General features: G+C 33.4%; 2 protein-coding genes and 1 long non-coding RNA gene across 4 annotated transcripts in view; 2 read left to right on the forward strand and 1 right to left on the reverse strand.

The window, feature by feature from the left end:
* The window catches only part of LOC136033565 (uncharacterized), a 35,622-nt gene extending 31,673 nt beyond the window's left edge, over window positions 1-3,949 (forward strand). The window contains exon 6 of the mRNA XM_065714324.1: window positions 829-3,949. Within this exon, the coding sequence (XP_065570396.1) occupies window positions 829-1,927 (1,099 nt within the window). The 3' untranslated portion in view covers window positions 1,928-3,949. The remainder of the gene's footprint in view (window positions 1-828) is intronic.
* Window positions 1-12,927, reverse strand: part of LOC136033564 (rab3 GTPase-activating protein catalytic subunit-like) — a 424,515-nt gene that overhangs the window by 127,825 nt on the left and 283,763 nt on the right. The window lies entirely within an intron of this gene.
* LOC136033570 (uncharacterized) lies at window positions 4,496-6,473 on the forward strand. Its single transcript, XR_010618944.1, has 2 exons — window positions 4,496-5,797; window positions 5,884-6,473. It is a non-coding gene; the product is annotated as an uncharacterized LOC136033570 (long non-coding RNA).

Here is a 12,927-nt window from a genome sequence, read left to right on the forward strand (position 1 = left end):
CGAATAATCATGTCCTGGACTTGTGCTTGGTTTCTATATGCTTATAAATAAATCAATCATCACTCCTATATTTAGAAAAAAAAATTTTTTGTATTTTCATTACAAATAAATAAATAACCCGTCCTAGATTTTGGAAAAAACTGTTTTTTCCTGTATTTTCATTTTAAATAAATAAATAGGTAAATACATAAATAAATCAGACCTTCTAGATTTAGAAAAAAAACTGTTTTTTTTATTTGCATTTTACCTTAATAAATCACCCCTCCTAGATTTATAAAAAAAACTTTTTTTTTGTTGTTTCATTTTAAAAAACAAATAAGTAAATAAATAAACAAATACATTAATCAGTCATCCCTCCTAGATTTAAATTTTTTTTTGTATTTTCTTTTAAATAAAATAAATCAATCAATCAATCACTCCTCCTAAATTTAGAAAAAAACTGATTTATTTTTGTATTTTCATTTTAAATAAATAAATAAATAAATCACTTCTCTTAAATTTAGAAAAAACTGTTTTTTTTGTATTTTTATTATTTTTAATAAAATTAATAAATCAACGTCATTGCATTTTATAAGAGTGCCCTAAAAAGTATAAACAATTTTCCTACCTATATTACGAAATTAAATAGTTCATAATTTCTTGTAAGCGAACTCTCTCTATATAAATTGTAGTATACTTCCGATAACCAGTATAAATGTACTGGGTCCAATTCTGGTCATTCCAACTCCATTTCTACAAACATTCTTGCTTGCCACAAAAAAAAGCTTTTATCTCAATTACTATAATTTTAATTTCCTTCAAATTGACTCTTTTTTTTATGAATTTCAGACTTTTTGGCACAAAGAACTACACAGAAATCACAGGAACACAAAGTGGAGGATCACAACCCACAGGCTCAGTCACATTTCAAAACTTAACAGCATCAAGTAGCTACTCAATTTGTTTCAAATCTAAAATTGACAATGAGATGCACCAAACAATCTGTGAGGAAATTTCGACGGGTAGGGGACACAATTTCCCTTCGTCAGAAGTTGCCATTGCAGCAACTGTTTCATCAACATCAACAGTTTTCATCATTGCAGTCATCTGTTGCTGCTTCCCTTGTAAGAAGAAGAAGAAGGAGGAAAAGATCCCGGAAGAAATGACGAAGAATAGACAATCCCAAAATATTGAATATAGCTACCCAACATTAAGTAAAAAGTATAAAGGTTTAAGTGATGGCTATAAAAGAAATTGCATACTTTTCCCTGAAGATTTTTCTTACACGAATGTTGGTGCAATAGATACTGTACTGAAAGAAGAAGAAAGCAAAAAAGTATTTGAAGAAACAAAGAAATATCTTCAAAATGAACGAGTTAAGGCCCTACTGAACTACGAGGAAAAAGTATTTCCTAGTAAGGGGGAGAGGCAGGAAATTGAAGTAACGGTTCAATGCCACGAAGACAGTACAAGCAGTGGGTATTTAACTCCCAAAACTAATGATGAACTTGACGCAACATTAAACTATGACCTCTTTAAGCCAAAAGAAGAATTAGAAGAAAACAAAGTAGTAAGTCCAGAAATCCTTCAAAAGCGTCTAAGTATAGTTGAGAGCCTACAGAATTTCAAAGAGCCTGTGCCAAAACTACCCATATCAGTAAAGAAAAGACATTCAATTGAAATGAGTGAAATCCATAGAATAAGAGCGGTGCCACCTCTTCAGCATCCCGTTGCTCCAGCACCAAGGAGACCACAGAGACACCATACCTGGTCAACTGCCCTTTTACAACCCCCAACAGTGCGTTGGAATGAGTCTTACGAGCAATTCCTTGCCAACCCCTCAATGTACAGACGGAGAAGGAGGCATACGTTATATAACAGGCCTCCATATATGACTGTCAATAGACTTTATCTAGTCGCGCACCCTAGTGGAGAGATTCGTTTTTAATTTTTTGATAATGTAGATTTTGGAGTTAAATGGTTAAATTTAGATACATTTTTATAAACTTTATATAATTTTATTCGTTAAGAATAGTTTTGGGGCTACTAAACCAAGGTTAGAAGCACTGGCAGATACCCTCTCCCCCCACTAGCAGTCCCAACAGCCCTGAGTTTAAAACTAGCTCTGAAGGCTAAAACAAAAAATCTAATTTCTAGTTAAATCTTCTATACAGCGTGACAATTCAAGAAAAAATACTTGATGCTCAAATTCTACTATAATATAATAATATAATATTATATATATAATATAATATAATAATTTTTTGTCAGCTTTATTGATAATCTTTACTTGCTATAAATATTATTAATTAAATTTAATATATATAATATATTAATTAAAATTAATATTATATAATATTATTAATTAAAATCTCAACGATTACACTATTATGAACTTTTGCTTAAGTATTTCTTAATTCGATAACCAAGAGGGGTAAATAAAATAAAAGGTTTCTTGTATTACTTAAGAGATATTGTTACAACACAAAATACCTCAAGGAGCAGAATTGACCCCCCTATTTCCCTCCCTAAAGATATTCCTAGTCATAACCGGAGCCTAGAGCAATTAATATGCAAATATAACACCGTGCATTGTGGATACAAAACGTGTTTCGTATAATACAAAGACATTCTTGATTGTCATTAAATCAGAATACGATCAAATATAATTAAGTCCTTCAAAATAGAATTAAGCCCATTAAAATAGGATCCATCATTTCAACCAATTAATCAGAAGCAAAGCCTACAAACATGAAAAGGGGGAACGTGGCACATCTTGCTAGAGTCTAAACTGTGCCTGGGAATTATGACATGTTTTATCTATATTTCTATATTTTATCTATATTTCTATGTTATCTATATTTTATCTATTTCAATAGGGTAAAAGAAACGAATCTTTTGACCTGTAACTATTTTTGTTAAAAAAAACACAATGATACTAAAATTTAGGAGTTCTTTTAAGACTAGTGACAAAAAGAAATATCAACAAACCACTGACGAGGTTAGAAAACTCCCTTCCTCATAGAGTTGAATTAAATGTTCAAATTTTGTATTTTAAAAGAAAATCCTTATAAAATGGCAAGCAAACAAGTCCTCAAAAATGAAGCATTATATGGACTTGTACAACCAACACGGGGTTCAAAATGTATCTAATACACACCAAGACCTCAAAACGCAATTTGTTTGTTTAAACAGTAAAACCGTTTTATAATCAATATTATATTGAAATTTTTTATTTGAAATGCTTACTTAGTAAAAGGAAGAGATAGTTTGGGTTTAATTTTTGTGAAAACTGTTGGCCTTTTGGCCTTTTAGCTCCAAAATTTATAGTCAGTATTTATGCCAGATTATTTACACCGGTGCCAAATTCTACGAAAGTGATTTAGAGAGACATTAATATATTAGTGTAAATCATTGATTTTAATATTTTTTTTTATATCTAGAACTTAGTTACTAACACACTTTGGAATGGAAAGATGTTGAAGCAGTCATTTTTTGGAATATTTAATTCTGACTTTATATGCAAGGAATTGCTTTATTAATTATCTAGGTCCTACTTTTTTTTTTTACTTTTTTTTTTGTAATGAAATTAACATGTCTTTTGATAAATTGAATCCCACAAGTTTTTAGGAAGGACAGAAGTCAAAACTTATGCTACTTAAATGAACAAGTACAAATATGTCATAGAAAAGTCATAAGTGTAACTACAGACGGTGAGTAAGTGCTTACATTTTAGTAACTTCATTTCTGTACAATTCAACTACTAAAATTGCAATTCTATGATGAAAACAATTACTCAATTACGACAATTCGAAAGGCGGTACGAAAGAAAAAAAAATAGATAACAGTATGTTTCCGTGTTAAAAAGTGTGCTTTACTATCATTGGCTTTTTTCTGAGACGCATTCATATGCTAATCACATAATTCGTTATTCCTGGAGAGGAAAATAGCCCCACCTTTTAAAAACCATTCCTATATGTATGAACTAGCTTGATGGTTATACCTTCCACTATTTTGAGCCAATAAAAGAACGCAAAACCGTATCAGTTATTCGGAAAATTAACTTCATAAAACGAAGTTTTTCTCACAGAAGTAAGGGCAGAAGCTGATCCTTAATACGAAGAAAAATTATGGTTTGGCTAATTAAACAAGATATATTTGCAAAACTGGCTCAAATTGATGATTATGTTTTCCAATACCTTTAGAATTCTAAAAACGAAAAGCCCCATTATTTGCAGTTAAGTTTAGTTAATGCTTTCCTAAGGGCATTGTAGGGAATATTCAGAAGTATTAGACTATAGCAGACAAGTCATTGCTACAACTTTCTTATTCTCATATTATATATATAATAGTATATAATGTATTATATAATATCATTTAATATTATATAATATATATATATATATATATATATATATATATATATATATATATATATATATATATATATATATATATATATATATGTGTGTGTGTGTGCGTGTGCTATAATATTATATGTATATTATAATATTATATGATATTACATATAATGTTATACTATCTTTTCTTATATAAACTTTTCTTATGTGAACACAATACAAAATTATGTCATTTTCAGCAGCCAGCTGGTAACTTCAGGGGTTTTATTTGCCAACTATCTTTAAAAATATTTGAACTGAAATTAACATTTAAACCCTTTAAACAAATGAGCCCCTTTATAAGAAAAGAGCAGTAAACCTAAGCACGAGCCAAATACAAAAAATGAGCCCTTTCATTCTCTGAGAACTACGACTAAAATGTGTTTTTTATCAAACTGCTTTTGCCTTAAAGCATCCATATGAAAAAGTTAAACTTTAGCGCAAAAAAAGTAGGATGGCCCCTTCTACTGAGTCATAGATTTCAACGTTGTCCTTCGTTTTCCTTTGAAAAACAACTTTTTCGGTGTCCGTTTCTAGCATCATCTTTGGGGTTATCCTACATATGAGAGTAGCTACCCACCCCCTTTCCTCCCCAAGACATGCTCCTTACGCTAGATTCAACTTCTCCTATCAGCTCTTCGTGAACAAAACGACTAGTTCGGATGTATATACTCTAACAAGATTTAATCGCCTAAACATGAGGGAGGCCAACAGCACCCTTTATCCCTTCACTCCCAGATTATTATTCTTTAGGCTTCAAGCTCCCTCCCCAGAACTGTCCACCAAACTCCACCCTATTTATTGCTAAGCAACTTCGAAATACAGTACATAAAACTAAAGAAGCCTCAAATGAATTCATTCAGTTAAATGAAGCTTAAAAGCAATTTTCTACAGTAACCGTTTATTTGGTATGAGATGCACATATGATTAGGGACAATAAAATATAATAAAATATGCTAATAAAATATATCCTAATAAAATATGATTAGGGACAATAAAAGCATAGCACATCAGTAACTCTTCAAGAACTGGCTGTCAGTTTATCAACAGTTTTAGGTCAACTAGCAATCTCATAGTTTTTTGCTTTATTTTTTAGGCAATCTTATTTTTCTGGACAAAAAGGTAAAGAGCAGCCATGTGGCTCTATTTCCACTGATTAAACAGTGATTTAGATTATCACTGATTTAAGATTATGCCACTGATCTAATCAGTGGTTTTATTGCCATGGATTCAACACGATTACCTCTGGTGAAGAAAAGAAGCAAAAGGATGGTCACCGAACATCTGTGACCATCCTTCTCCAGAAGAACGGAAAATTTTGTATTTTATAAATAAGGACCGAAAATTTTCGTTCTATGGTTCTCAGCCATGCCGAATTAGATGGTGTAATTTCCATAAAGATTAGAACCCGTTTTGAGGTTGTGAACCCTTTCCACTTTCCATGGTTCTCAGCCATGCTGAATTAGATGGTGTAATTTCCATAAAGATTAGAACCCGTTTTGAGGTTGTGAACCCTTTCCACTTTCCATTTACTACAAATTTTTATGCATATGCTTATCTGCTTTTTATGCTTATATGTTGACGGATAAGCTCAATCAATTCTACATATTTAGAATTAGTAAAAGAAAGTGTATTTCTAGAGTTTCGGTTACGGTATAATTGACAAGGGTCGCTTTTTCCATACTATTCAAAACCATGAGCAGTTTAATCAATGCTAAATTTAAAATTCTCAATTCTCAATGTGCTCGTGTTTTCCCTGCAATCAGAGAGGCTGCCGGCACAGATCTTTACCCGTTCTTTACTGCCGGATTTAGATCTTTGTTGTTCTACCAAATTATTAAACCTTAGAGTCAATCTGTTGCCACAGTTAGGTCTGTCAGAAAAAAAACTGAGAGTAATTGTAATTGTTTCTTCTACTGCAATTATTTTTTCTTCTTCTGGTAACGTTCCAACATTTAGCTCATCCTATTAGATCTAAAAAGAGTTCTAGAAGCGGAGCAGTGTTATTATAGATCCTTGTTTATTGTTTGTTTGATTTTGTTTTCAACTGATTTTGAGATCAATTTATTTATTTAATAAATTGCTTAAAGTGAATTCTATACTGCTCTTTTTCTAAGCCTATCAAAGAAAAGACACAACATGAAAAGGACAATGATAAAAGACGATAGCTACCAAAGCTACCAATTCTGGTAGGTTGTGGATAATTTTTAGCAGACTCGTAAAATAGGTGAGTTGTATGAAACATACAGGAGCTTATAGAACAGATGTAAAAATTCTAGAGATTTCAATGGGGTATTTCATAGAATCAAAGTTCTCCGTGGTACTGTAAACTGTAACTTAAGAGCGTTTTCAGAACTCAGTATTCAAAGCCGCGTCGAACATTGCAACCTAAAAACATGTAAGGTTCTTTTCTTAAGGTCATCGCTCAAAAGGTCAAATTAATATCCTGGTCTTTGTTTTTGGAGAGGTTCTTCTCTTAAGGGCATCCCTCAAAAGGTCATATTAATATACTGCTTTGTGTTTTTGGAGAAGTTCTTTTCTTATGGGCATCCCTCAAAAGATCATATTAATATCCTACTCTTTGTACTTGGAGGGGTTCAGACCATTCTAAATGAGGAAGGAGGATTCAGATACGGAGAAACTGTTTTATGTTTGTTATCCTATAAAAAGGTACGTGTTTGTTCATACCCGCTTTTATTCCCAGAAAGCAAAATTTTTTCTCCTCAGTTTCTTCCCTCCCCCGTCCAAATATAGCCTTGCAGAGGCACAAACTCCTTTTTTCATTTCTTCATAAAAGACAATTTTTTAATATGTTGCTTTAGACTTATTACGAACCGTCCACTGTGTTCTATTAATTGTTATATTTCCAACATTTTAAAATAATTTAGAATTTCTCAACTTTATTCATGCTAATGGGAACGGTAAAAATGATTCTATAATTAGTTTCTTTTTTCTTCTTAAAAACATCCACTTTTTTCTCAAAAGTATAAATTCTAAAGACCATACAGCATGTTTACACAACAAATACAATTTGGATAGCGGGCCTTCATGTTCTGTAGATCAAGGTCTTGTTCGTTTGACCGACCTTCCTTTTAACGGGCCAGAGAGCCAGAACCTATATATGCACTTATTTAATGACGAGAAAGATTATGAAGATTATGAAGAAAGATTTAATGACGAGAAAGATTGAATCAAACTGTAAAACAAATCTAGATGGCATTAGATTCCAATTGATGAAAAACGGCGATATTTCAAAAGTACGGAATGACAAGGATATTGGGTGCAGAAAATAATTTCCAGAATATGACTGACAGCATCTTCTTTTCCATGTATGTTAGCCTCAGGAGTTACAGGTACAGAAAAATTTGTTACGTACATTTCAGCAAAAGAACTTTCGAATCTTAATTTATCTATAATTCAGGTTTCGCATTTTAAGCTTCAGTATGTTACCACTGTTTGACATTAAAGTGATTCTCTGATTTCTAAATGCATTTTGTATTTTAGATAAAGAATCTAGAGCAATTTTAGTACTTGATACGTTATTCCATCAATAGAAATAGCTATCACTACAAATATATCGCCAGGAAACCCCAGGAAGTACCAATTATAACAGACGACATGTTGTTTATTTTGAGATAGTTGGATCGAATCAAAATATTTTGTATATGAAATGCAAAATTTTAATTAAAGTAATGAAGGCCTTTTCTTTTTCTGTGTAACTGACAGGAGACAATCCTAACACCCATGCTATAGGCCCTTGATTCCTAATAATCAAAAGAAAATTTTCAACGAAAAAAGTTTTTCAGATAAAAGCAAAGATCCAGATTAAACCAAAAATCAGCAGAAATAAACTCAAATACTCTTCTAAGCGTAAAACTACCACAAATAAAAAAATAAAACCCAAAACGAACAGAAATTACAATACAAAATCGAGTCAAACTCAGAATGAACAAAAACTAACATGAGTAGGGTTGACAATCCCCATGCCTTCTCAAGACCAGAACACAATTTGCATTTTACTGAAAACAAAATACATAAAAAATATTTTCACTTTTTTTACTTTAATAAATAAAAAATTATTAAGACCTGAAATAATCAATGTCAGTATATCAAATAGTTCGTGGTAACGAACTGTAGTAAGGAGCGACCCGGCTCAATAGTAACCAAAACTCTAAAAAACGGAATTTTGATACCAATAGCTATATCAAAAGAATCGGATTTTAATGCTGATTTTAGATCTGTAAGTTTTATCAAGTTTAGTCTTACCAATCAAAAGTTACGAGCCTGAGAAAATTTGCCACCATCAGACCATCACACCATCAGATTCAGCGTATCAGAGAACCCTATTGTAGAGGTTTCAAGCTCCTATCTACAAAAATATGGAATTTTGTATTTTTTGCCAGAAGGCAAATCACGGATGCGTGTTTATTTGTTTGTTTGTTTTTTGTTTTTTTTTTCCCAGGTGTGATCGTATCGACCAAGTGGTCCTAGAATGTTGCGAAAGGGCTCATTCTAACGGAAATGAAAAGTTCTAGTGCCCTTTCTAAGTGACCAAAAAAATTGGAGGGCACCTAGGCCCCCTCCCACGCTAATTATTTTCCCAAAGTCAACGGCTAAAAATTCTGAGATAGCCATTTTATTCAGCGTAGTCGAAAAATTTTATAACTATGTCTTTGGGGAAGACTTACTCGCCCACAGTCCCCGTGGGAGGGGCTACAAGTTACATACTTTGACCAGTAATTACATATAGTAATGATTTCTGGGAAGTGTACAGACGTTTTCAGGGGGATTTTTAGGTTGGGGGAGGGGTTGAAAATAGGGGGATATGTTGGGGGAACTTTACATCGAGGAATACGTCATGGGGGAAGAAAATTTCCATGAAGGGAGCGCAGGATTTTCTAGCATTATTTAAAAAAAAACAATGAAAAAATAAATATGAAAAAGTTTTCTCAACTGGAAGTAAGGAGCAGCATTAAAATTTAAAACGAACAGAAATTATTACGCATATGAGGGGCTCACCTCCTCCTAATACCTCACTCTTTACCTTAAAGTATTTTTAGTAATTTATTCTACAGCTTTTGTGATTCAGGGGTCATTCTTAATGAATTGGGACAAAAGCTTTACTGTAAAGAGCGAGGTACTGACAAGGGGGTGAACCCCCTCATATATGTAATAAAAACACGAGAATACAAAAGGTCGTTACGTAAGCTAATTTATAAGTTATGTATATCTTTTACTAATAAAAACATTCGTAAAAAATTAAAAGTTCTAGTTGCCTTTTCGAGTAACCAAAAAATCGGAGGGCAATTAGGCTTCCTCCCCCGCTCCTTTTTTCTCAAAATCATTCAGTCAAAACTATGAGAAAGCCATTTAGCAAAAAAAAATATACCAATTTCGTTTTAATTATTCCCCTGCGGAGAGCCAAAATCAAAACATGCATTGATTCAAAAACGTTCAGAAATTAAATTTAAAAAAAGAAGTTCTTTTTAACTGAAAGTAAGGAGCGACATTAAAACTTAAAACGAACAGAAATTACTTCGTATATGGTAAGGGCTGCTTCCTCATCTACGCCCCGCTCTTTACGCTAAAGTTTTTTACTGTTTTAAAAAGAAGTGTTGAGTGAAATAGTTAAACTTTAGCGTAAAGAGCGGGGCGTTGATGAGGAAGCAGCCCCTTTCATATACGAAGTAATTTCTGTTCGTTTCAAGTTTTAATGTCGCTCCTTACTTTCAGTTAAAAAAAAAAATTTTATTTAATGTATATTAAACTGACAACGCACGGTCATTTGTTTTTTGGGGGGAAGATATTTGGGGAATATTGAAACTGTATTGAATTAAATCGGAATACAATAAACTATGAGTATATTGATTTTCAAAAAGGTGAAAACGCAATATCTGAACAACGGCTTACGTTATTAATTCAGACCTTTAAGGATAAGATGCAGCGGGTTTTGAACTAGGCAGAAGGCATTATGTGTATGCTATTAATACTAAGGGGTGGTCTTATTATAAACATTGCATTGAAAGTCATGAGTTAGAGTTACTATTTTTAATAGTCAAAAGTGATCGAAGGGCAACTAACATCCCCCACTGGCACCCTCTTCTTCCTAAACATATCTGATTGTGGAATAGCCATTTTAGTCAAAATAGTCCAAAGAGCATATAACAATGCCTCAAGGTTGGCCCGTGGGAGAATATAAGGTTTCTATAGAATGGACGGTCGTATAAAGATCGAATGGGGCTCATTCAATTGGAGTTTGGAAGTTATAGTGCCTTTTTATAAAAGCCAAAAATAATTTGAGGACAGTCAGACTCTAACCCCATCATTTCTCAAAAACAAACATCCAATCGAAATTTTGAGACATCTATTCGCTTCAGCATTGTTGAAATGTCCAGTAATTATGCCTTTGGGGATTACACTAATTATAGACTACTACCATAGTACCACTGCTACATATACTACTACTATAACTGCGCTACTGCTACTATTACTACTACTACTACTACTTCAACTACTACTTCTATAACAGCAATGTCATAGCAACGGCTAGTTGTATTGAGTTGAGACTTCCAGGACTTGAAGAGAGGGATATTTAACTGAACAAAAGGCAATACTTTAATACTACTGGTGCTACTATTATCACTGCTATTACTATTAATACTATTAATATTAATACAACTACAGTGACTACTATTACAACAATGACTAAGGATATGAAGGTAAATCCTCAGGGAATTTTGATGGGGAATGAGAACCGAATCATAACACGCTGTCTGTATGCAGGTTGTCAAAAAGGGTGTATCAGCAATACGTTAGGGACAGTTTGGTGAGTAAAGTTGACCCTCACACACCAAACTGTTCGGATGGCTAACAGCGATGTCGGCATATTATGACCAGGGAACTTCATATAGAAGGATTTGTCGTTGAAACTTTGAATGGAAATCATTCAATTTGAAATTGAAAGTTCGAGTGCCCTTTTAAGGGGCAAAAGCGATTTGAGGGCAAACAGCCACACACCCCGCCCACACCCATCATTTCCCCAAACACATCTAATCAAAATTTTGAGACAGCCATCATGTTCAACATAGTTGAAATGTCCATTAAGTATGTCTCTGGGGATGAAAACCCCCGCAACCCTCAGAGCAAAGGATACTATTTGCTTATTATTAGCAAATAAGATTTTTATGGAAGGGGAGGGGTGACCAGCCGCCCCATCGGGCTCCATCTTTCCCAAAACAAACATCCAATCAAAAATTTGAGACATTTATTTTCTTCAGCATTGTTGAAAGGTCCAGTAGTGGTGCCTTTGGGGGAATCAGCCCCCCCCCCAAGAAAAAAGCCTCATGGTAAGGGCTCTAAGTTAGGCAATTCCTTCATTGTTTACTTATAGTAAATGTTATTGAGAAAAGTATGCATGTATGGCTTTTACTTTCCAAAAAGACGAAGGGTATCCAAATGAGCCTTTCAGAGAGTGTTGAGGGGAGTGTTGAACTAGATAAAAGCACGTTATATGTAAGCGGGTTGTCAAAAAGGCGTAACTCAGGAATGACTGAGTATATTAATTTGGAACTTTCAGCAAATGATAAGGGGTGATTCATTGATCAAAAAATCAATATTTGTACACTACTACTCCTACTACTACTACTATCACCACTACCACCATTAAAACTACTGCTTCTGTAGCGAGTACTACCAAGGCTGAGCATATTGAAATGAACATCTGAAGAGCCGTTGAGAGGAAAGGTGAATTAAGAAGTCAAAGGTGTTTCAGCAATAATTTTCGAAAGGCTTACCGTACCTAGACAAAACATCAGGGGCATCATGAGTGGGATGTTCAGCTACTACTAGCATTGCTACTGCTATTAATACTACTACTACTAAAGGTCTTACTGCTACTACTACTACTACTCTACTACTACTACTACTACTACTACTACTACTACTACTACTACTACTACTACTACTACTACTACTACTACTACTACTACTACTACTACTACTACAACTACTACTACTACTACTACTACTACTACTACTACTACTACTACTATGATATTAGTACTTTTAAGGCCACGCGTATGAAGGTGAAAATTTGATAGAATATTGAGGGGGAATTTAAACTAAATAAAAAGACATTGTGTGAACACAGATTGTCAAAAGGGCATATCTCAAAAATGGATTTGAGCACTGAATTAGAGCTTTCAGAGAATGCTTAGAGAGAAAGATCATGATAAAGAGGAACATTTTATCTGATATTTTTCCTTTCTTTTTGGGTGCTGGTTCTAAAATTAAATCAGTGAATGTGATAAAGTGATCCCGGAGAGCGTGATTTCTTGTCCAAATTGTTCAAATAATTTTAAAGTAAACTATGTATTTTCTAATTATTATTTAGGCTGGCCTACTCCATTCTGGTCCATGCTGAATGAAAATTGTGAGACTAACCTTGGTATTAGAACGCACACCGACCTTACGAAATATTTCGGGAAAACCCCTGAAAATTTGAGGATATTCAAGCAGTTATCATGTTATGCTGATTAAACAAGATGCG

The sequence above is a fragment of the Artemia franciscana genome, chromosome 12 (genome assembly GCF_032884065.1).
Source record: "Artemia franciscana chromosome 12, ASM3288406v1, whole genome shotgun sequence".
Classification (NCBI taxonomy): Eukaryota; Metazoa; Arthropoda; class Branchiopoda; order Anostraca; family Artemiidae; genus Artemia; species Artemia franciscana.